At 44.0% G+C, this 25,687-nt stretch overlaps 1 protein-coding gene across 3 annotated transcripts in view; it reads right to left on the reverse strand.

Moving 5' to 3' along the window:
• Positions 1–25,687, reverse strand: part of RPAP1 (RNA polymerase II associated protein 1) — a 65,750-nt gene that overhangs the window by 11,416 nt on the left and 28,647 nt on the right. For all 3 annotated transcript variants that reach the window (XR_008596548.1, XM_054971962.1, XM_054971963.1), the window contains 10 exons: positions 21,138–21,253; positions 19,350–19,448; positions 15,710–15,811; positions 13,716–13,883; positions 12,048–12,245; positions 8,105–8,239; positions 7,764–7,943; positions 7,007–7,164; positions 6,528–6,707; positions 984–1,185 (listed from right to left, as the gene is read on the reverse strand). Coding sequence is in view for 2 of the 3 variants with exons in the window: in XM_054971962.1 (XP_054827937.1) it covers positions 984–1,185; positions 6,528–6,707; positions 7,007–7,164; positions 7,764–7,943; positions 8,105–8,239; positions 12,048–12,245; positions 13,716–13,883; positions 15,710–15,811; positions 19,350–19,448; positions 21,138–21,253 (1,538 nt within the window). In the remaining variant the exon portion in view is untranslated. The remainder of the gene's footprint in view (positions 1–983; positions 1,186–6,527; positions 6,708–7,006; positions 7,165–7,763; positions 7,944–8,104; positions 8,240–12,047; positions 12,246–13,715; positions 13,884–15,709; positions 15,812–19,349; positions 19,449–21,137; positions 21,254–25,687) is intronic.

Here is a 25,687-nt window from a genome sequence, read left to right on the forward strand (position 1 = left end):
TGTAGGATAAAGAGATGAGCCACTCTGGAATGACCATCTTCTCTGTAGGATCAGCAACTGATCAAGAGTGCCAAAATATGTTGAATAACTGGCTAGTGGGGAAGGGGTGCTTCCACATTCTGCTATCTCAGTGCCATCCATTCTTTCTTATATGTTCTAGGGAAGGGTCTACACAGACTGAACACAATGCAGTAATCTTGTCGTTGTCCCATCAGAGTCCCTGCTTCCACTCCCTCTTCTGTCTCTATTTATATTCAGAGAGAGAGGAGAGAGAGAGATGGGAATGGCACAGGCATTATTTGGAGGAATAGCTAATTTATGCAGAAGGTACAAAGATCTGGGCCACATTCCTCAAAAAGTTAAACAAATGTCAAGATTTAATGACAAATATTTTCATTTGCTTGGTGATATTTTAAGAACTGTTGACTGGTTGCGGCAAGTAAGATCCTGAAGTTCCTTCTAAATGACCTGAGAAAAGTTCCAGCTCAATGACCTAACAAAACTACACTAAAAACTAAGGAGTGGTTGAGACAAACCTTTCTTTCAATTTCATCACTTCTTGAATACAAATGAAGAAAAGATATTTGATGATGGTTCCACAAACTAATCCTATATTCCTACCTGGGAACTAACTTTTCAGGGTTATCCCTGAAAAGTTATGTAGGAACTCTTGACGTATGCCTATGAACTTCAGAAATCGTAAAATGAACAGGGAAAGTTACAATTGAATCAACCTTTAGGCCAAAGCGTGGCTATTTGCATACATTCTCAATTTAGTGATGGGAATTTCACTTTACAGGAAATACTGAGAGATTATCAGACTAAAAACGACCAGAGACAAGTTGGGCTTACAAAACAGTTTATTGCAGACAGTTGCAATTCCTCCCACTGACTCAATTTCAAGACGTTTGGAAAGTTTGGTGCAGTACAGGTAACAGCAAAGACACTTGCAGAAGAGAATGCATCATTTCCATAGGCCTCACCTGCTGACTGTAGTTACTGTAATACAACCCCAAGTAGATCAGATAGGTCGTTGTGAGAGGCTGTAGTGCCTGCCAGGTATCTAGTTCAGATATTTCTTTCAGACATTTTTTCAAATTAGTTTCAATCAGGGATCTGAACCCTGACACCTGATTCCAGGAGACTGGTGGAGGAGGAATCTGGCCTCCATCTTCTGGCCCACTCCTGCAAAACATAACAGAAAAACAAAATAATCATGAGGAAATTCAAATTTTAATAGCCAGTGGACTGTTCAGGTCCATCCTTTCCACAAATGAATGGTTTGGCTGGCAACCCACATTTGTTTCTCATCACAACTTTGTTGCACTAGAAATTGAGAAAGCACAAAACTCTGCTTTTGGGTTAAAGCATGAAAGAAAAAGAAGCATTAAATAAAGAGAATGAAAGAAGAAAAGGGATATATTATTTATTTGATTTATACCCCGCCCTCCCCACAAATGCACTCAGGGCGGTTCTCAACATCCATAACATACGATAAATTAATCATAAATCTATCAAATCAGTAACAATCTTAAAACAGTCATTAAAATAGTCCAGGCGCCTTGTCCATAGTTTACTAAATTAAACAGTCGGGAGTAGCATACATATGGGCATAGCACATGGCCGAGGGCAGTCCCAGAAACAGAAAATAGAAAATAAAGCAACCAACATACATACCGTACCTGGAGACAATGACGAATGTACTTTCTCCAGGTTCAGCTCTCACAATGACAAACAGTAACTTGTGGTCTGACAAAATTCAGCACCAGTTCAGAAGTGCATGCATTGGCTTCTTAGACACTTCCAAGCACACAATTAGACATGGGCACGATCCAAAAAAATAATCCCGATTTAGCTGATCATGATTCTGCGGTGGCGCCGAACCCAGGTACCGAACCTCGCCGATCAAGTCCCGTTTCCGATACAGAATCGGGAATCGGGAAGGCCGACATGGGAGGGCGCCCCACCACCAACACTCCCCCAGACCAGAGTGACCAGGCACTAGAGTGTGTAATACTGTGTGAGCCCTCAGCCAAGGAGGTGCCCACTGAGCTTGGCCCCAGAGCTAGACGGCAGCCCTGGAAGCAGAGAGAGAGAATAGGAATAGAGCCCAACCCCAGCTGCAACACACACACCCCAGACCTGAGCCCTCAGCCGAGGTGCCCACCGAGCTTGGCCCCAGAGCTAGGTGGCAGCCCTGGAACCAGAGGAGATAGCTCCCTGTTCCCTAATTCCCTATCCGCTGAAGCCCAAAGCTAAAGCTCCCCCCCCCCTCTCTTGCGCTTTCTCTCTCCAAAAGCGACAAGCAAGAGCTCACCTCTGTCCCACTGCACCAGCGAGCGGAAAGTGAAACTTTGTTGCGCAGCACATGGCTATTTATAAAGCCTGGGTCTGCTACACAGGAGGGCTGTGTTTGGCCGTAAGAGCTGCCTCTCAGGCTTTGCAGGGATGAGATTCGAGTGCCCATGGCTACAGAAGAACACCCCTTTCCCCCACCCTCCCCTCTCTTCTCCCAAATGGACAAGACGGGCAAGCACTTTTCTGGCTGCTCCGTGGTTGGAAGGAAGCCCTGCTGATCAAGGAAAGCTGGGCTTCCATTTGCGTTTCCAGGGCGACAGAAGGAGGGCAAACAGCTCCGGCATTCCCCAGGCTCTGTTTCCACGGGGCTCCGTTCCCTCGGGAACAGATGGCTGGCGCCAGACTGTCTGCAGACTGCAATCCTGAACATAAACCGATCGATCCAATCGAGACCCGATCGAGCGCCCCACCCGACCGCTGAACCGGGAGCCGTGGACGGAACCGATCAGCCCGGTCCCGATGGTGCAAACGCCAAAATTGGGGCAATTTTCAGACTGTAATTCCGATCGTGCCCATGTCTACACACAATTCAAGAAACTAGCTCAGGAATCTTTCTCACTTTGAGCCAGTTACTTTCCTTGCTGCAAATGCCGTGGTAGAAAGTTCCACAGGTATACTACGGTAGGCATGCTCTAAGCTTCCTCCTGTGGAGTTCTCCTTCTAGAGAAGTCCAATTCAATCTAAACCTGCTCTGCTTCCAAACTAAATTAAACTGAAGACGTTTAACATGTAGACTGCAATCTTCAAGAAATGAACACTCATGTTCCAGGTGTAATTTACCCAGATAAAAGACGCTATACTTGCAACAGCATTTGCTGTGGAACACACTAGTCATTAGCTTCTGTGGTACAAGGTGGGATTTTTACTTGCCATGTACCTATAATACCACTTCCAGTTTGCTTTATGCTTTATTTCAGAGTGCTCCTACATTTGCCCTACTCATATACTTTCATTAGAGCAGCCTACAGCTCTTCACTGAGCTAGGCTTTCACACCTACCCAAATCATTATGTTTTCAATCAAATTCTTTGCCTCCCTCCATTTCCACAGCAGGAATAAATACATACACTCACTGGACTCAATATTGAATCCCTGGGGAATACCACTATTAATTTCATTCTTCTACAAAAGACTATTTCCTCCCACATCCTAATGGGGGAGGGAATAGAATGGAATGAAAAGTGAAGGAGCATTACAGAGGACACAAAGAAAAACTACAGAACTATCAAGATTCCCTTGATAAAGGACAACTGATTTGATACAGCTGGTGCACTGAGAATGGTGCCTGAAGAGGGTCTTGAATCAAGTTATACATGAAGAGCCATGGTCATATGATTGCTTCTCTACGACTCTTGCCCAATGTCCGAGGGGCGGCGGCGCCGTGCCCTCGGACTGGGCCGCCCCTCCCCCGACGTCACCCCCACCTCAGCCAGCACTTACCAACCGCCCCGGGAGCACCGCCGGGAGGGACGTCGGTGGGAGCAGCGGCTCACCGGCGGGCCCGGCAGGAAATCAGGTCGGGCCAACGGAGCTGACGGCCGCAGCCGGGGCAGCGCTGCCGCGGAAGGCCCGGCGGCAGGCAAGCAGCAGCGGCGCAAGAAGAAGGAGACCGACTGCAGGGCCAGGCCCTCGGCCCCCACGGCAAGGGCACCTGCAGGGGGAGCGGGGGAGACGCAGCGGGGCAAAAGGCCATCGCCCGGCAGGCTAGGCCGCGGCGAGACACCGGCGCAGGCACCAAGGCCCAGCCCAGCCTACAGCCCCCCGGAGGCCCAGGAGAGGGGCGGGAGCAACCGGCTTGTGGGCGGCCCACACGGCCGCCTCCCTGAGAGGGCCAAGCGGCCGTCCGTCAAAGGGAAAGAGGGCAGCGGGGGGAAAGGGAGGCAGGGACAGGAACAGAAGGACCAATGGGACAAAGGCAGGTGGGGCCAGCGGGTGTGGCCACACCTGGCCCAGGTGGTGGGGATAGCTCTGGGGGTGGGCACAGGGAAGGAGGTGTGGGGGTAGCCCTGATTGGGAAGGGTATTTATGGAAGCTCAGAACCCCGGCCGAGGAGGAAGGAGTAGCCAGCCGGTCCCTGATGTTGAAGGGACGGCTGGCTGGGTGGAGCCAACTGCTGACTGGCCTGCCAGCTCAGACGGAGGCCGCCCTTGCTGAGGCCTAAGGGGGAGCGCCCTCCACAGGTCCCTCAGGCCACCGCCGGTCAGTCCACTGCCCGGACGGAGAGGGACCCAGCACGGACCCGTCGCAAGTGCCTCTCTCCGACCCGCCGCCACTGCCGCCGTCAGGGGGCGGCCTTCTGCGTGACACCCAATTTATTTATTTTATTGCAATTCCTCTAAGGAACCAGGTTCCTATTCCCCAGACCCCAGAACCACTGACAGAGCCCACCATTGCAGCACTTCTCCTAGACCCAGCAGAACATGGGCCATCGCTCCTCCCCAACCTCACTTCTGCGACTGGCTCACTCTACCCCCCTAGTCATTCTGCATCTATACACACAGACTCCAACACTATGGCCTCAAATAAGGAAGAAAGGGAAGTGATAAGGAGACAATATCTCCAGTCTGCCTACATCTAAATTCCTTTGATTATTATAGGTTTTTTTTTTGCTTTCTGTCATTTGAACAGTTCACTATTTTATTTGAACTCATTTTTAAAATCAAAAGAATTGAATAGGTTATTTCCCCTTTACATAAGAGTCTCAAAAACATTTTCAATGGGCCTTTGTATTTCCTAATACAGCACTGTAATTAAGAGAACCACAGGGAAGTGGTAATTCCAAGCTGCATTATATAAAATTAAAACAATGCCAGTTTCCCCTCCCCATTTTGCAGATGACTGGTCTGCCCTTATAGTTTTAAATCCATTTCTTCATATGAAGTGTCACTTTACTGAGATGGATAAACAATAACTCTGCAACCAGCTGGGAAGAATAGCTGGGAAATTGCTTCAGCTGTATTTCATAAAGAGCAAAGTTATTAACTGCTACTTTCATTCTAAGAAATCATACCCTTGTCTTTGGGCAGAACTTCAACTGTCTACCTTATACCAAAGAATTTTTTCCAGCATTGCAAATATCTGACATATGATGGTACTCTCTAACTTCTCAAAAAGGAACTTACCATAATGCAAAGTAAAAATGAAATCTCTCTAAAATATGAAGGAATCCCGACAAACAAGCATGTATTTTTCACAGACTGATACTGCCATATACAAAGACAGACCATTAGTTTATCTTGGTCAGTAATCCTGAGCAGTCCTCTAGGGACAGAGAAGTGCCTAATATGCATTATCTGAAATCCTTTACCTAGAGATGCCGGGGATCGAAGCCTGTGCTCTACACCCCTGAGTCATAGCCTTCTCCTCTTGATCAACCATACTTTCAGAGGTCAAGACTTCCTGTATTCTCTGGTCTGAACCAGTCATCAAAGCGAAGTTGTACACAGATTATTCAAGACTAGATGCTGGAAACACACAAAAAGGGTCAGGGCAGCCATTATTGTCACACCTTGCTTGTGAGCTGCCAGATATTTTCGCATAACTACTGCTGGAATGCCAGACTTGATGGAACATTGCCTGATTCAGCAAAGCAAACCATGTATACTTATCAGATCTGCCACACCAGGCGTACCCAACCTTTTTTAGCTTGGGGGCAACTTTGGAATTCCAACACAGAGTGGCGCAACCCAAAATGGCTGCCATGGGAGACGGAACCAACCACAAAATTAGCACCACTGGAAGAGAGGCATGCCCCGCCCCGCCCCACCCCCCCCTCCACATACACATGAAGCTCATGAGCAGGGGCCAAGAGGAGTAATTTTTAAAAGCACACTGGGAATTGGTGTAAGAGACAGAATAAAAGCAACACTGTGGTAGCAGCTGTTGCTGAAACAATGATATTTTCATCTACACAGCCTATCAGATCTGCCCAGTGTTAGACAGGAGCCCCACCCAGCTCCACCCACTTTCTAAAAACACTTGATGGGCTCCAGGAAAGGTGTTGGGCGCTGACCCCTGTACTATATCATCACTGAAAAGGGGTTTTCTAGAACAATGAACTTTCCATTGTGACACATGAGCCAGCTGTATATGCCGCCCCTAGATTTCTAGAGATGCAGCAGAACAATGATCAGTGTGTTTCTAAGCTATGGCAAGAGACAATGCCAATACCTGCTGAGCTGGGCCTGTAGTTCTGCTCTGCAGCCCGCAGTCTGTGTTATTTGGGAAAGCAATGTCACCATGGCTGTGGCTCTCTCAATAGAAAGGTTATATATAGATTTATTCTCCTCACAACTCTTCACCAAATGGGACAGGGCTGGGATCATCTTCACGAGCACAGGATAGAGATCCCTGTGATTTGAGAAAAGAGAAGAGGAAGGCATTATAGCACAGACTGACATTAGCAGATCGTTAATAGTTAACTTACCCCCAACCAGAATTCCATATTCAGAAATGTCAACACAAGTAGAATTTTATAAATTATACAAGATGTTTTTTTGGAACTGCTTGGTAAATCGACTGCTTTGTCATCCGCCCCCCGCCCCCCCTGCAAAAAGAATATGACTGCTTTCTATCAAATTGCTAGCTTGAACACAGGGCTTACACACCACATTACAAAACCTCGCGCCCACTGGCATCTGGGACCATACCTGTAGAGATCACAGGCCTGACCATAGCCACTTGCCACAGCCCACAGGCGGAATGCTTCAGTGCACAGCCTTATGGCTTCCTCTCTCCTCAGAGAAAGCTCTTTGGGATCTTCAGCTATGAATCGACTCATCCGATTCTTCATATCATACTTATTAAGCTGTGAAAAATAAGTAGAAAGTTGAGTAAGACACAGGGGAAAGGAATGAAATACATCTCAACATTCAGGGCACAGAAAGTTATAGGAATATTCCCTGCATTAGCTGCACAGAAATGTGCTGAAAACAAGCACAAACAACTTCACCCTACTGAGCCCGCTTGCGGGGAGGGCGGAATACAAATATGAAATAAATACATAAATAAATAAATAAATAAATAAATAAATAAATAAATAAAATGCTGTCCACTTGTATCTAACTTCCATCTTAGTGTCTTTCCCTCCCATCTTCCCTTAACCATTTTATTCTTGCCTTCTACAATTGCAGTGCTCCCACCCGCCCAGTGGAGCAATTCTTCAAAGTCCTGAATCTGGAAGATTTGCATTATTTATTCCAAGTGCTTTTTTTTTTTTTTTTTACAATGTGCAATATTCGCATGTATGTGTACATGCACCAAGGACACCAAAAGATCAGCCAGGAACCAGGCTTTTAGACTCAATGCCAACTTTTGTTAATCCCACTTGTGCCTCTCTGCTGACATGGAAGTGGTGGTGGTGGCCAAATGTTTGTTAGAATTACATTTTACAATAGCTACATTTACCAGCCTCGCAGCTGCATTTCGCCCTCCAGAGGCCAAAACTCTAATCAGTTTCATAGCAGCAGCACATGGAACTCCATGAACAGTAGCAAGCAATTGCCCGGGTTCAGCTACTCTCGAATCCCACTGGGTAGGGATGAACTCTCTGACAACAGTCTCAATCAAGTGAGGACAATCAAGGATCTGCAAAAATACATACAAAAAACTAAGAACATTTTTCATCGCTGCAAATATTAACAACATGGAAAATTATATCAAGAGGATTTGGGATTGTCTCCCTATAATCTTTTCACTTGCTCCTTTACTCACTGCTTTTCTGAACCAGGGTGCACAAAGGAACCTACCTGACTGCATACTTCTGTAGAGTGCCTTGCTATGCGGATGAGAATATCTAGAATCTCCAGAACTACCAAAGGAACAGGTCGCATGACTTCAAGAATGTATCTCAGGCGGTGAAGAATCTTGGTCTTCAGAAGTCCCTTGGAGATAACAAAAAATAACTGGATTACTTTTATTTGTTGGATCTTTTAGCAGCTGCTAGAACTCTCTGGTGTAAAAATTGTCCCTGTTTTAGATCCAGAAGTTAAACTGTTCCCAAGAAGGCACAATGACTTCTTCAATACAGCTGGAGATTTAGATAGAAAATCCAAGAATGAAGTGAACAATTTATCAGCTGCGAAACAGTCACCTTGTAACAAACACGAGACACACAATATATTCCACTTAACCACAATATATTTCAATAGAATCAATCCATACATTGAATCCATACATGCAACCACAAATCTATGAGGACTATCAAGTAATGTAAATCCATGTGCAATGAAGCTCTTTGACTGGATTCAGAGGCCGCAGTACCATACTCAGACAAATATGCTGCAACATCTAAATTTTGCTCTTTCAGCCTAACTCATCTTGACATTCTCTTTTTACTGCAAAGTTATATGAAATATGAATGGGCAGACTTAAATGTCCTTCATTTTACCACAGCAAACACACTACCTTTAAGTTGCACTTCTCCAGATTATTGACAAATGGGAAAAGAGCAGAGAGCTTGCAAAATACAGGATTAAGAACTGAATTTCATACAGCTTCTAACCTTGAATTTCCTACAGCACAATTATTCTTGTAGAATTCAACAATCACAGCATTTTAAGAACCAATGCCATCATTTCCTTTAGAGATGATTTCCCCCCTCTCTTTTATGAAAATTCTTATGAAGAACACCAATAATCATAAGCAATTCCACTCAAAGGATGGGTCGATCGGGACCCAAACATGGGTTGCAAATCCTCTGAAAGTGGGTTGCAGGCCATCCCTAATGGCGGGTTCTGCCCTGTGCATCCTTCTCTTTCTCTCCTCTCCTCCTCTTCCAGCTTCCCACATTCTCACCTCACCCTCCCACTCAGTGACAATAATAAGGGAGAGGAGGAAGCTGTCTAGCAACTAGTAACTTTACAACAGTAACTGGAAGAAGAAGGGAAAGGTTGGAGAGTGAGTGGGAGCTGTTGAGCACATGAAAAAGTAAGAGGAGGAGAGAATGTGGCGTGTGCAAGTATAGGTTCCATCTTAGATCTGCTGCTTCAGCAGCCCAACTTCTTGCCCAGCCTCTGAAAGTGCCTCACTGCCCTCTACCTGCTTTGGGAAATGTACTTCACTAAACCACTCGCTATCCAGCTTTGTCAACATCTGTCATCTTTCTGCATTTCCTCAACCCTGCGCCCCACCCGGTACCTTCTCAATCTCTTGGCCCAGACCTACATGGGTCACCATATGAAGTAAATATATTGTGGGTCACCAGACCTAAAAGGTTGGGAACCACTGATCTAGAGTATATTTTATTTTACAATACAGAAATTAAAATTTTGAGCCATTTCAAAATTAATTTGTTTTCAGCCATATCTTAATTTAATAAATTTAAGTCAGACAAATGGCATTTTCTTTAGCCACTCCTCAATGCCAGGCATTTTACTAACTTACCTATTATTTTTTTCTGCTGCTACTGTAAGGAAATGGTTCAAATATATGCTTTGGTAAGGGACAGGAACTGTAGACTACACTACTGCTCACTGTCTGTTGCTGTGAGTTCATTCCTACTGGGTCGCTTCCACATCATTTAATAAGTTATGTCAAACTGCTTATGTTTGTTTCAACATTGTTTCACCACTGTATCAGATTTCTGCTTGTTTCACATTTCTGCGACCTATTGTATTGTTTACTGAATGTTCCAGCAGTTCTGTAGTGAATTACAATGTGTGATCCACCTTGAGTCCCAGTGAGAAAGGTGGACTATAAATAATGTAAATTATGTGAGAGAGTCAGTTTGGTGTAGTGGTTAAGAGCACAGAACTCTAATCTGAAGAGCCAGGTTTGATTCCCCACTCCTCCACTTGAAGCCAGCTGGGTGACCTTGGGTGAGTCACAGCTTCTAGGAGCTCTCTCAGCCCCACCCACCTCATAGGGTGTTTTGTTGTGGGGATAATAATAACATACATTGTAAACCGCTCTGAGTGGACATTAAGTTGCCCTAAAGGGAGGTATATACATTGAATGTTATTATTATGTTATTAAATAAATAAACTATTTGTTTCTTCATTCGTACATGGAAGATCCATTCTTGATACAGCCTAGTGCCTGGGAATTGTATGAATACATATCACATTTCCCCCCCAAAACCCCTCAAAGTTGTCTCTCAGTCACACCAGGCTCCCAGTGCAGTGTAGACAACTCTCTCATAGTAGCTATGAGTAGCCAAAGTGGCTCTTTCATTGGAGAGGGAAGGCTCCCGAGACACAGGCCAGTCTCTCTCTGCTTAGACAGAAAAAGAAATTCTGCTTAAGACAGTTCACACCCTTTGTAGGCATTCTCGTTCAAGTCATGGCAGATGGATGATCTCTGTCCACACTGTAATTATATCTTGCCAGACTGTGTAGAACAGCGGCACTTGTCTGCTGAACCAGCTGGTGGCCCTTCTCCTTGCAATGGTTCAATTATATTTCTAAGCTTTCAAGCAAACACCAGTTAAAAGTCATAAAACATTTTGAGTGCCTTTGCTTCCAATGAAACCCCAAGCGATGACCTTATGGGCATTTTGTCACAACAAATAGAGAAACAGGATTTCAAATATATTAACAGTGCAATCCTAAACAGAGTTACTCTAGTCTCTGCTTGGGACTGTGCTGTTAATTACATTAAATGTCACTAGTTTATTACTTACTACTCAAACATATGAGAAATCTTCTCCTATGTGTATGAACCTGAGCAAAACCGCTTCCCTGGGTGCTGAACACAGTCACCACAGGAGCCCTTAGGCAGAAGGAAGGTGCCTAGTTCTTTTAATTTGTGAAACTTTGCAGTTTCAGGGATCCTCCTGAGGTTGTTCCCACAAGCAATCAGTGACTCCAGACATAGACTAGAATAAAATATCTTTTAGATTATTGAATATAAGTTACAGAGTGCTGCTGAACATAAAGCACTCTAATTTAGGCAATAGACAAGAACACAAATAAACTTTTTCTATTGCTAACTAACAGCTGTCTGTCTAAAAATACTTTAAAGCTTGCTACCTAAGCTTCTCTGATATAGCTTCTTAGCTGGCAGATTCTCAACATTAGGCTTAGACAAGGAGTCCACTTCTGTACCATCCAATGTGAGGCATATTGATGATGAGAGGCATGGAAGCAATCTTCTCTCTCACATGATGGTAAAGGAATAATGCCTTACAGAAGGAACAGTGTGTAGCAGGCAGCCGCCACCTTCTTCAGGCCAGTCAATGTCAGGCTATCAGCCAAGAGCCAATCAGGACTCACTTACTTAACTGGCATTGCTAGCCATGAGAAATTAGGGAGTGAAGATAGGAACAGTGAGACCAAGCCTCCCAAAGCCAAATCTCTTGAGACCTGCAGGCCAACAAATTTTTCTCAACTAGGGTGGAGCCAGGCCTGCAATAAATTACAGTCTGAGCCAAAGTTCAGTGACTTTAACCAAGATCTTAAGGGTTGAGTAGGCCAGTTTGTTACACTATGAAATAGCTTATATCAAGATGTTCGTGCATAGCACAACTTTATCTAACTGATTATAAAAGCTTGAAATAAAATGTAATAGGACTGTAAAATATCATCATACATTTATCTGCCTGAATCAAATTCCAGAATTAGAAATCTCACTGTACCAAGACAAAAGGCCTGCTTTGACTCAACAAATGATTCCTTCAGTACATGACACAGGAAAGTTTTTAATTTTCTAAATATTACTTGGGGGGGATATTGCTTTGTTGGCAAGATTTACCTTTATAACATCATATCGTGCCACTTCTGAGTCTGGCTTGTTCTCATCCTTTGATTTTCTTCGTAATTTCTTTTCCATTAGAGTCTGTTCATTGTCATTGTCTTCCTCCTCCACCTCTTCTTCTTCATCTTCTTTGTTTGGGATAAAAGGATATACAGCCATTCCCTGGTACCATGAGAAGGTCTTGTCAAGATACTCCTAAGAAATGAAAAACAAAAAAAGCTAATTCTTACTAATCACCTGTAGAAGAAAAAAAGTTTAGTTATACTATAGATGAAGGAAACGTGTACATGCAGAAGGCCAAAGGTTTAACCCTTGATCCAGGTAAAAGAAGCTCAGATCTCAGGGTTAGAAAAGGCCTTTGTCAGAAACTTTAGAGAGCTACAGCCCTATTGATGATACTGGGATAGATGGTCTGATCTGCAGCATAGAGCAATTTCATACTGATTTTTCTATGTCATTGCACACAATCCCACAGTACGTCATCAAGATAGGAATAACCAACAATTCTGATTTACCCTGTTCAGTTCCTCAGACTAAAGTCCACTTTAAAAAATGTTGTTAACATATGTTATTTACCTAGATGTACAATCCAGCATGTGCTTAAACGTAATTCACTGTTTACAGGATTATGCCTTTAACCATTAGACAAAAGAATTTGGCTGGACATTCCTGGTTCTGCCACTGTATCGTAACACTGAATATAAGAGAACTGGACAATCTGATGGAAAACAAGAAGTTAAATGGCACTGGTTTATCAGATGTAAATTTTAAATATCCCTTCTGCGGGTTATATATCTTGGAGAATAAAAATGGATGGGGTTTTGTTTTGTTTAATTAAATTTCTCAAAAAGTGCACAATTCCAATCTATTATCATTTCTAATTTCCCAAAGGTCACTTGATATTATTATAAAATTAAAGGACCACTTTGCCCTGAATATGTCTCAAACATGAACAAAATACTACTGTTTTGTCAAAAATTGTTCATTCTTTGTATTGAATCTGACCTCATTTGTTAATTTAACAGCTTTTACAAAACTCCATTTCAGTTTAAAGTTATTTTGTTCTAATGCTAGCTTTTTAATTCTATATCTTATTTTAATCAGAGTATTACCAATCTAGGCAATTTTCCTTATAGAGATAAAAAGAGGTCCCTTGAAAATGACCATTTTAATCACTACGTACTCTGAACTTCTCTAAAGTTACTGACTTTTATCCAACTACCCAGTTCCAAAGACTTAAAGACACTGCCGTTTTTGAAAGAAAGGCCAGCAATTTCGGTTAATTCCCCCTTCGGCCCTTGTAATGACCCTGAGAGTCCACTGATCCCCATGAACAAAATTTCAGGGATGTTCAGTGGGTTGCAACAGAAGGGGAAGCTGGAAGCAAGATCCACTCCTCAAAAGGTTCTCATTTGGCTAGAAACTCCTATCATTAGAGAAAAGGTATTTGCTGGGGATCTACGGGATCTATAGCAGCTCAGAGGGTCAGTGAGCACTAATACAAGGTTGACAATAAATTCCAGCAATCAGTTTCATGAAGGATTCTCAAGGGGTGAAAGAGGGAGAGGAAGGCGCCATCTTGAACCAAGAAAATCAGGGATCTGTTTCCTATAGCAACCAACAGTCAGAGTTTTAAACAGATTCCTATGTACAAAAGATAGAAACCTCATCATCTGGAGAAACCAACAGCACATGGAGGGCATGGATAGCAGCTGCAATGACATTGTCCACTGTATCATCCAGGGAGAAACGAAGCAAGAAGAGGAAACCAGCATCAAGCAGTACACGGAGAACACTTCCCTTCAACAAGGAAGAAAACTCTCCTGCCTTGGCCTGTAACACAAACCAAAAGGTTTGTTAAAACAATGTTACTTCAGAGGGATGTCACTACAGTTGCCTAGGCCCCTTCCAGAACTACCTTAAGTGGCGTGGCAGCTGCTGTAGCCTGGCTCACTCCTGCACTGCTCAGTAACTCTGGGAGCAGGAGGATTGCTGGCATGGGAAGGAGCCATAGCACAGGCCCCTTCCAGATGACCATGAAACTACTGAGTGGCACAGAAATGCAGTTTCCTTATAACCAAAAGCCCACAAATGAAACTGCCATAGTAACTAACCCACTGTCCTCAGCTGTCTTCACTCTGTGACTGGAGGCTGGAGGCACTTGAAACCTCTGGAACACAATGCAGAGTCAGAGCCCAAGCTTAGGACTTGCAAGGAATGAACGGCTGACTTTGCATTCAATCACGGCAGAGACTAAACCCTACCGCCATGTCTGCTGTGCATGCCACAAATAACAGCTGGCTGCCACTATATAAATAATGGTTCGCTATAATGACAAGTAAGATTTGTGGACCCCTATAACAACAAATAATTGTGGTCAGCTTCAGCCAGGTTTCATGTATTTTCTTATTACTTCAAAGCACTTAATTGTCTAATTTGGCCACCCTAAATTTAATAAGATGTCTACTTTATTATAAGTAATATCCATCATCATAAATTAAAACTGTTTCTATTAGTTAGCTACTAATCATTTGGCAGCAGTTAAATTCTAGTTCTCTCTCATTTCCCGATAGTCTGAACATATATGTTTACTCATGAATGAGTACCACTGTATACAAAGGTTATTGCTCCCAGATAATTTTGGGCTGCAGGAAGAGGGGGGAGGCAAGAAAACCGTATCTGTGGAAGGAAATCCTTCTGCCTGTGGAAACACTCCACTGGATCCAAGCTCAAGTCTTTTCACAGTACCTAACAATATGGCAACTGGATCCGTAGGCAACAAGACACCTAATATGGTTTCAATATTGTCAACCATATATTTCCAGAGCAGTTCAACCACCAGTAAGAAAAGTAAACAAATTATACATAACTCCAAACAACTTTTATTTTTGTTACTGACCTGTCATGTAACCCAGAATATTGTAACTTCCTAACTTAATTCTGAGACCCTAAACAGAACCTCACTAAGATGTGACAGAAATTTCCATTGAGCAATGAGACTTCATTTGGCATAGCTCTCACTATTTCTGCACTACTGGTAGTTCTGTCCCTTATTCCTCAAGCAATGTTTTAGGAATACCCACAAAACCCTCTAATTCAGTTTTGGAAAATAAATTCAAGAAATTGAGAAACTGAAATATGATATGTATCCCTGTAAATCTACTCTGCATGTAAAGTTGAGCAGGTGTATAAACATAATGAATGAATAAATGAAAATTCATTTTGTATGATTTACTCCAACTACAAAATCTGGATCTTTATACAAGAGGATTTCACTCCTTTAAAAAATACAAGTTTTAGAATCCTGGAACTGCTTTTTCAGTAAATCACCCACCTAATGTCACAGAATAGGGTTTTCTGTGATGTATGCCATTCTTTATCATTATACAAGTGACTAGAGCCTGACACTAGAGCTTGATACTGTATGGACAATCAGCACAAGGTCAGTAATTGAAGAACACACTGGTGATTTGGTAACAGGCAGATTGTTTCCATAGCACCAGAATGAGGTCCAGAAGAACTTAGCTGCCCCACTCTCAATCATCCTTTGAATTTCACCTGTCACAGAAAACAGCGGTGCCATCCCAGGAGCTAAATGAGAGGTCAGTGTTCTCTGTGTAGACGAGCAGGAACAGAAAACAATACTAAGGTTAACTTACCTTCTGGACAACATGACCAAGCACATGCAAAGCCAGAGTCCTCTGTTGAATGACCTGGCTGCGAGACAAATGGAAGAGCTCTTGGAGTGAATAGCCAGCCCGCTATAACCAAAAAGAATAAACAGGATTATTAGGGAATGGATGTTTGTACACATGGTACAACTGTGTCATATTGTCAAGACACGCCACCCCTTCATCGGACTGAAAAGGGAAAGCACAAAACATCACCAAGTCGATTTAAATAGGACTATCATTCGACCAACACTACCACATAATGCAGACCTGTTACCTCAAACCCCCATTTCTGATGCTGAGGCCTGCTCCCCATCCCCCCAGTTGCAATGAGCCTAGCTTAGTTAAAGCAAGGCATTCTTGATATCTAGAGTGTCGTTTTGAGGAGAAAAAATGGAGGAGAGGGTCTCTGTTGGGGAGAAAGGTGGGACAGAAATTAAGTTAAAAAATTAAAATAAATAAAATACCAAGAATGGTCCCCCTCCATATATAAACCTGGCCCTTGCCTCTGCCTTCGTTTTCAAGCCAGAGTGAAAATAATCTTTTCTTTCTGTACTTGGTTTGCTTGTCCTATAACTGGTGACAGAATCTTCCCCTTAAGTTTGTCTTTTGCCTCCATCACAACTACCTGAGCCTTGAGAGCTGCTTTGACACAAGAAACACAGTTCTGTTTTCCCCCACTGGAGTACCTAGCCACCTGGACCTCTTTCACTGGGACTGGTTTTTCCACCAAACTCTTGTTATTAGTACCTATATCTCTACCTGCCAATCTTTTTCTCGCTCCCTTCTGCCCAAGTGGGTAGTGTGTTTACACTCTTGGTGTCTGGAATCATCTTCCTTCGACAAGATCTGCAACTTCCCCTACTACAGTACTTCTATTATTCCCCAATAACATTAATATCTGGATTTTATTCTGCTGGGTGTCTCTGTGAGCTACTTTACATATTCCAAACTTGTAGCAGTGCTTCATTGTCCAATCAGTACTGATTATTGCTGGTATGTGGTCATTGTTTTAATTGGCACTGTAGGGTTACTTTATCTGGCAAAGCATATAAGTGTGCTGCTCCCTAGCTGAGCCAAACAGAAGGGGGGAGGTCTGGGAGAGCCATTTCGCCTAAGCCTCAAGCTCAAAGAGGGCCTTGAATTTAATTTTTTGGCATTTGATGTGTTTCGCAATGTGCTTTTATGTGAATCCCTGTTGGACCAAAATGTGACACACCCTCTCAGCTTATCTTTATTATGACTACGGTTCTCAAAAGCTAAAGTGGCCTGGACCTCTCTAGAGGTCCAGAGAGTGTTCACTCAGTGTAAAAATTTCAAGTCTGCAGCTCAACAGCCATGAGCAGAGTGAGAATCTGAGAAGAGGAGGTAGTTTCGTTTATTTATATGACCACCTTCGGCCCAGTAATGACATAAAATAAAATATAAAGATCACATATAAAACACATTAAAATCCCCAAACTGATCAACTCCTATAAAAGAAATAAAAATTTTATCAATAAAAAGAATATGTAGGATATCAGAAAAAGAAAATTTTCTTTCGGAAGCTTTTCACCCATCATACTGGACCTCTTTGAGGTAATGCCTTCTTCTCTAAGAGCAAGATGAAGAAAAAATTCCAAGTTCATACTTAAGTCAGCTGGAGAATGTGTCTATTAAAAATATGCTTTGGGAATGTCTAGTTGTTCCTTTTTGGGAGGCAGTCATTACTCATATTAAACCAATTATCTATTGATTTTTGAGGAGACATATGTACTTTTAAACAATTTGCCTGTTTCTTGGAGGATAACCAATGGTCAACAAAAATGGATCTTCTGTGCCCTGACTGTAGCCAAATACTTGTATTACAACTCTGGAGAGACAAATGCCCACCTTCCCTAATTTAATGGATTGAGGACCTTACAACCTTATCAATATTTGAAAGTATGGTGTACATGTAAAGAAACTCACTTATCCAGTTAGTTTCTTTTTTAGTTAAAACATCTTGGTTCAGGCTTTTGAGACTTTTTCCTTTTGGGAGATTAAGGCTGGTCAGCTCTGTCTATTCCAGCCAGATAAGAGGCCCCAAGCTAGAGGGGCAAACCTGAAACAGCTTCCAAGGACAAAGTTTGATGGAGGTTGGCACTGGCCTCCTGGCTTGATAGCATGTAGCATTATGGGAGTGGGGTGATGAGTTCTTTCCCCACCCTCCTGTACCTGTGAGGACAGGCCATGGCTGGGTCTGTCATCAGAGGATTTTGTCCTTTTGAATGGCTAAGAGTTTAGGCCAGCTGCAGACAGCAGGTCTTGAAAAGAGTTGTTTCTCCAATCTCTAAGAAGAAGCAAGAGGAAAGGAAGGAGAAGGGGGAAGCCCTGTTCATGTTCTAGCTCCTGTACCTGCATTTGCTCCTGTTCCTGAATGCTACACCACTGGTGGATTCCTGTGCTAGCAACCTTTGTGCTTTTGTCTTTGCACCTATGGATTTAAGGGCAAAAGCTCCCTTTTGGACTCTAACACTAGCTGAAGGCAACATCTGGAACAAGATCAGGGACTTCTAGTGAATGTAGCCTAGTTGTTGTTGTTTTGTGCTTCTCCACATACACATTTATTATGGTTTGCCTTTGAAGTTTTCGTTAATAAATTACCTTTTCTTAACTTGATGTAGAATTATTGAGAGTTGTGGCTTCAATCCAAATCCAGTTCTTTGGCCACTTTGCCATATGCTACTCAGTTTGTTTCTGCACTCAACTTGCCAAGTGACTACCTCGAAGGGCTGACTTCCTGTTTAAAACCTGGTAGGGCTGGAAACTTGCCTCTCGGTTCCACAGCTAAAGGTTGGTGGCAGCTTTCTACCCTGGCAGTGAGGCTTCACCTGCTAGTCCTTTTGGAACTTTGCCTTCTGACACCCCTAAGGTGACTGGCAGCCCCCTGGAGATCCGGGCAAGCTTTCTGGGAACCACTACAGTACAGACGACAAGTGCATGTGGACTTATTTTTAGATATTTGGAAATCTTTTATAGGTGCTTATGAGTTGGCCTGCCACTACAGTTGTCAATATTTTTATTTCTATTTTGTATGAGGTTTAATCTCTTTAAAATAAAAAAATAAGACTTTTTGAAGTCAGCAGAAGTCCCGCTTGGCGTCCCATCCTTGCCAGAGGCTTAGCAGGGAACTGAGACTCTTGCACGCCCTCCTTTGAGGATGTATATTCACCCTTCTCCTGAACGTTTCAGATTTTGGCTGTAGTTACTGACTGGTTCTATTTTAAAGGTGGCTTACTAGTCAATAGTTGCACTTTCCTATATTGCCTTACTGTATTTTATTTTTATATTGCTGGTTGTAAGACTGTTTATCATAAGCTGCTTTAAAAGTTTCTTCTGAAAGGCAAGGTATACATTTTTAAAATAAAGACAAACAATGGAAAAATAAACTTCCTAATAATTTCTCTGAAAGTAACATTTCCCTCTATTTCTTTTTTTCATTTGTTCCAAGCACTAATGGGTTTTGAATGTTTCCAACAGAGCCTCAACTCAGAACCATCAATCATCAGACTTCCTTTTCCAAACCTAGGACTATCTAAGAATAGCAATACTAAGAATCAAGCATGCAAAAAAGACCACAATTATGCCCCTAGCTATTCTTCCTTACTTCTGCTTCTTCTCCATGATGGTGCAGGCCCAGATGCGTTGGGAAGTCTTTACCCAGAGGGATAAGTTCCCCCTTCAGACTGAAGCGTGCTTGCATCCCCTATTAGGGAAAGGAGAAAAAATGTCATTATTATCTTTATTGATTTCCATACCATCTGACTCTTAATAATTAAGTGTTCAAATCTAATAGAATTTAGATCCCATATTATTATCACCAAAGCCAACTATCTTTTACTCATATGTTCCAGGAAAAGACATTCTGAATGTCTGACCCAATCAATCATCCGTGCATTGGTAACCTCAAGACTTTTCTATAATGAATAGGGGTGTGCACTTCGGGTATCCGATTCAGGTAAAATACCCAAATTGGGCCTGATTAGGAAATGCTGAATCAAAGCTTCCCGAAGCATTCATAAAGCTTCTGGAAGCTTTGAGGACCCCGGAGTTAAGTTTAAAGGGCCCTTTCGCAAGTGGCAGGGCCCTTTAAACTTACCCATTCCCCACCCTTACCCCCCGCCCCCACTTATCTGGCACCTTGTTGGAGGAGACGGCCGTCCTGCCTCCCTGCTGGCCTCTGGCAGCAGCGGCAACAGCCCTCTCTGCTGGCCAGCTGGCCACGGCTGCACAGCGACGATGGCAGGGAAGGCCCTCTCTGCCGGCCAGTTATGGTTGAGTGGCGACAGCAGAAGGGAATGCTCTCTCTGCCAGCCAGCTGACCAGCACGGCATTGCCTCAAGCCTTCCACCTGACTAGGTAAGTGGGGTGGGGGTGGGGATGGACCTCCCCCGTCATTTCAGTATGCTCCGAAAGTTTACGGAGCATACCAAAGCAACTTAGAAACCCGAATACGAAGTGGCATGCTGCTTTGGATTTGGGGTTTTTCCAAAGTTTTTTCCCAAATCTTTTTTCGGGTGCACACCCCTAATAATGAATTCTACGTGGGGCTGCCGTTGAAATTTGGAGGCTGCAGAGAACACAAAACCATTTGCTCTCTTGATCTGCTGCATAAGTCCTAAAATGGCTTGAGTCCTTAAAAACACTTCTTCCAATCTTGGCTGACCCATGACAAGACTGGTTTGCTGAGGACAGCTGTTTGGATCCACTGGTGATTTCCACAGAGGGAAAGAACCTCCCTGCAGCCTCAACGTTGTTTCTGGGAGACAGCCCTCATACGCGGGAGCAGCATGAGGAGAGTATTAAAGGTCTGCAGCAGGGCAGAGGGAAATCCACCCAAATCCCGCCCCCCACTTCTGTCTGCAGAAATCTGTCACAGGGTCCATCCAAGTGTCCTGAAAATGTTCGCTCTATGTCCAGTATGAACCCCAGGGTTCATACAGCAAAGCACTCTTGATAAAAATTCCATAACTGAAGACTGGGAGTTTTCCAAAAAGTCTTACAAAGGTTCTGGAGTACAAGGATACATTCCAGTTATTTATATCCTGTGCACTTTTAGACCAACTGATATTTTCCAGTTGCTTGCTCCAAGCCTAAAAAAGCACACCAGGTTATTTATTAATCTCACCTCTTCTCATCTCCCAAGGAAGCTTACATGATTTACAAGGCTATAATTTGAGTGTGAACAGTTCATCAATCTTACCCCTAGCAAAACCCAGCCTCCCTTAAAATCTTATCTAGTTAAATCAATATGATATTATAATCCCCATATCACTCTTGAAAAGATTAAATTCCACAAGAAGAAATGTACCAACCAAACTTTGATGGAGACTTGCAATCACAGCGCACACTGACATAAAAGGAGGGGAAAGAGAAGAAACTTTATTCTTCAAACCTTTCTAGTTTTCTTCTGCTGAGGATGGGGAAGATCCTTCATCCACTCCAGCTTCTCAAACTCCACATTGTCCATGTGAAGCCATTCTTTCCGAGGTTTCAGAGGAAGATCACCACCTTTTCAGAAAGACAAACAAAAAAGTTCTTCTTCTTGGGCACATAAGAGGTGAAAGCTTTATTTTTTTCCCCAACACTGTTTGGCTTTGAAAAGTACTTCAAATGTTGTTTTCATGCACTGAGGGCAGTGGGGGCGGGAGGGTGGAATTACAAAATCAAGTCATCAATACATAAACATCAAAGATCTGCTGGCAATTTAACTTTCCATTAGATCCACAGGAGGAAAGTGGATGATGCCATTAATGACATTCACAAAAGAAATTAGGATGAGCTGAACATCAACTTGGATGGGGCTGAGAGGCTAGAAGTACTGAGAGGCTTCAAATAATATCAGAAATCAAGAGCAGAAAACAAAATGAGATAAAGGATTTAAAATGCACTCCAGCGACAACTGTAAGAAAAGGATCTGAAAACAAAGACACTCTGATGATCTATGTCAGCAACAAGTTTTGAATGCAAGTCTGGAGGAGACCCCCAAACTGAGGAGTAACTTCACTGCAATTTAACACACAATCATTGTTAGAAATCTGGGATACCATAAAGGTCCAACTTAAATTTAATGAAAAGGTCAAAAGAGCTAAAAATACAGGTATCTTAACTCAACTACAACTATGTAGATAAATTATTTAGCATGACAGGCTATGTAACTAAAAGGAAGGAACAAAGAAAGGAAGGATAAACTTTAACACTTCAACAATTTTGTGAGACTGATCTAAGTCATTATTTCCTGAATGTCAGATGAAAAATGATGTCCACAGGCAGTAAAGGAATCAAGTTAAACACAGCTCTCGCAAATTTATAGAGAAGCTTTTCTATTTTCACATCTTTTCTTTTTAAATAAAATCTTGAAAAAAAATTTTTTAGAGACTCATAATTCAAGCATCTATTTGGGGGCTTACTTTCAACAATTATTTGTTTCTTTCTGTATCAGAGGCATAGTAAAATAGGGTTGTCTGAGTGGTCCACCACTTAATGTGCCACTGCAAACTCTCTTTTTGATAAAGCTACCCTGGAACTATGTTCAGGGTTCAAGCATATATTCCTTCTTCACATTCCACCAATAGGTAAAGACCATTTTATATGCACGAGCCACATGAAGCTGCCTTATACTGAATGAGACTATTGGTTCATTAAGGTCAGCATTGTGTATTCAAACTGGCAATGGCTCTCCAGGGTATTAGGCAGATGTCTTTCATATCACCTGCTACCTGATCTTCTGAACTGGGGATACTGTCAGTCTCTGGTCCAGGGCTGTCAGCGCCTGGGGGTGGTGGGTCTTCCAGGTTGGTCCCATCAATGGTCAGGCTAAAGCGGGGAGGAAGGGGGTTTACAGCACCCATGTCCCTCTCTCCCTCCATCAGGTAGACAGCACTCTCCCCACTCTCTCTCTGGCTTGTCTCACTTTCCTCTCTCTTACCCACTCTGTGTCCCAACACTTCTCATTGGCTTCCCTTTCTTGCCCGATTTTATGGGGCTTGCCTGGGACTTCGTTCCCACCTCCTCCAGGCGCCAACCTGTCCCTGCTGTTCCCTTCCCCGTCCCTGAGATACTGCCAGCTGTGCTGGCCTATCCCTGTGCATCTCCCTGCCCCTCCTAAGCCCTGGCCCCGCCCCCGCTCTTCCCTTCCTCCTGCCAGGTGGGGCCAGCTGGGCCTGGTTGGGTTTGGCTCTGGTGTGACTGACCCTGCTCCACCTGTCGCCAGCTGGGTCCACTGCATGGGGGTCAAGCTGGGATCCATCTGGGGGGGTCTTCTGTCTTGGGTGCCTCCAATGCCCACGGCAGCTCACTCCCGGGGAGCTCGAGTGGGTCAGTTGCTAGCTGGCACTCTCCAGCTGGCCTCTCTTGCCACCACTTCAGGAGGTTGATGTGGAGGGTCTTCCAGTCGCATTCCTGAGGCCCGCAATGGATCTCATTGGTGAGAGGTCCTAGTACACGGGATACTACGTAGGGGCTTTGGCAAGGGTCACCTCCATCCCAGCGGAATGCTGTCCAACACGTTGTCGCCCTGTTTAAAGGACTGAGTTCAGGTTTCCCAATTGTGGGCAGCCTTCTGTTGCTTTTGTGCACGGGCCAGCTGGCAGGGAGCCTCCTCCTGGGACAATTCCAAATGCTTATTCAATTGGCAGACGTGGTCACTGGTGGGGAAAGCGGGCGTCGTCACTGGCGGGGGACTCCAGAGTCCTCATCCCTGGGCACCCGTCTTCCAACAAGTCGAGACGGCCTTGGGGCCGTTGACCATATAGTAGCTCAAAGGGGCTGAACCTGGCGGATGCCTGGGGGGTGTCCCACAGAGTGAATAGGAGGGGGTCAACATACAGGTCCCATTGGTGGGGGCAGTCATGGGCCAGCTTTCATAGGGCCTCCTTTATAGTCTGGTTTAGTGGTTCCATGAGGCCATCTGTCTGGGGATGATAGGCCGATGTGAAAATTTGCTTGATCCCCAGGTTGTGGCAGAGTTGGCACATCAGTGTGGCCAAAACGGGGGTGCTTTGGTCTGTCAGTATCTTGCCCGGTAATCCCACCAGGGTGAAGAGCCCGGACGATACCTGGAGTCTGCATGGTTCACAACAGGATAACTTCTGGGAGCCTGGTGGCATAATCCACTACTACCAGCGTGTAGCAGAAGCCTCTGGGGGTTCGATGGAGGGGTCCAACGAAGTCCATCACAATCTGGTGGAATGGCAAATAGACCACAGGTAGGGGGCAGCAACATTGGCAGCAACAGACGGCCACAAGAACCAGTCTAGGATCTTGGTGAGGGTCTTGCTGGGTCCCAGGTGGGCTGCCCACGCATGTTCATGGGCGAATCACAGGACCTGCGCCCAGAAGGTTGCGGGTACCAAGAGCTGGAGCATCTCACCCAGGCCCCTGGCTGCCCTTGCCAACCTGTACCAATCCCCCTTCATATGCAGGGTAAATGGGCGGTCCACCATTCATCCCAGATCTGCCCTTCACTCACCGCCATGGAGTCCCGATGTTGCTGCATGGAGGTGTCCTCCTCCTGTGCGGCCAGGAAGTTGGGGTCAGTGCACCAGCCTTCCACCAGTCTCTGGGCCCTGCGTCGGTGGTTATATGGGATGGTCCAGGGGTGGTGGTCGCATCTGTGGCTTCGCATAAGAGCTCCCGGAATCCTGGGGCACCCTGCCCTAGCAACATTGGGAATGGCAAGTCCGTTACTTTGGCCACTTCAAGTACATGGGGCGTCTCACGAGTCGGGCCAGCATGTCGACAGCTCCCCAGGGCTCTGTGGATGAGTTCGGGGGGGGGGGTGTTGGGCGTTCAACTCCATACTCCATACAGATACCTTGGACTTTCTGCATGCCAAGCAGATGTTCTACCACTGAGCCACAGCCCTGCCCGTCCCATTTCTCAATTACTGTCATAGACGCTACTGTTCTTTTTTGTCCTTCGATTGCAGCTGGCATGCTTTTTATTTTGTTAATGTTCTTATTTATTTATTTACTTCATTTTTACTTTTGCCTTCCTCTCCAATGGGGAACCAAAGCGGCTTACATCATTCTCTTCTCCTCCACTTTAGCCTCTCTGTGAGAGTGTGTGATGGGCCCAAGGTCACTCAGCGAGCTTCCCTGTCAGAGTGGGGATTTGAACCTGGGTCTCCCAGATCCTAATGTGACTCTATAACAACTACATAATGCTACTATATTGGCTACTGAATTCCTATACTGGCTACTGAACTCTGTGATCCTTTTTTGTTTATTTGGTATTTTAAATAAGCCAAAAATATGGCTGTGACGGCAGCTCCACATTTTTTTCAAACTGGTGTGTGGGGCATTCCCCATCTCCAGATTTCAGTACATCCATACAAGCCCAAAATAATAGTAAATTGTGAAGGCCTTCTTCACACACACACTGAATTTCCAGTGCATACAATACAGGTCTGCTAGGTGCCTATCATTGGAGATGACTTAGCATTTTGGTCCCTATCCTTTTCTTCCTTTGAGCTGCTTCTTATCTGTCTATTATTTTCAGAGAAGAGCTCAGATAATTTCCATCATGTCAATGTAGGCACAACAGCTCACAATATGCAATGGACCAAGTCCAGGCTTATCTACCCTGGCCAGAAAAATAAGCTTACCAAATTTCAGCCTTGTACACATTCAATCCAATGCATGTACCAGGTTTGGGCTTACATGGCACAAAATACCGGAATAAATAATTAATATACCAGGGTGGGTGTGAAGCAGAAGGAAATAGACATCAGTGGAAAACTGAACTCTTGGTATTTGTAATTCAACAACTTTTTTTTCTCTCTCTCTCTATTAATCACTAAATGCAGAAGGCTGATTAAAATCATGTTCTGAATAGGATTAGTAATGTGTACCATTAGACCCTAGTACTGCAATCTTGTCAACAGGAAAAAAGACTGATACATATTCCAGGGCACTAACAGATTGTTCAACTGCTGAGAAACCC

The sequence above is a fragment of the Eublepharis macularius genome, chromosome 2, assembly GCF_028583425.1.
Source record: "Eublepharis macularius isolate TG4126 chromosome 2, MPM_Emac_v1.0, whole genome shotgun sequence".
Classification (NCBI taxonomy): Eukaryota; Metazoa; Chordata; class Lepidosauria; order Squamata; family Eublepharidae; genus Eublepharis; species Eublepharis macularius.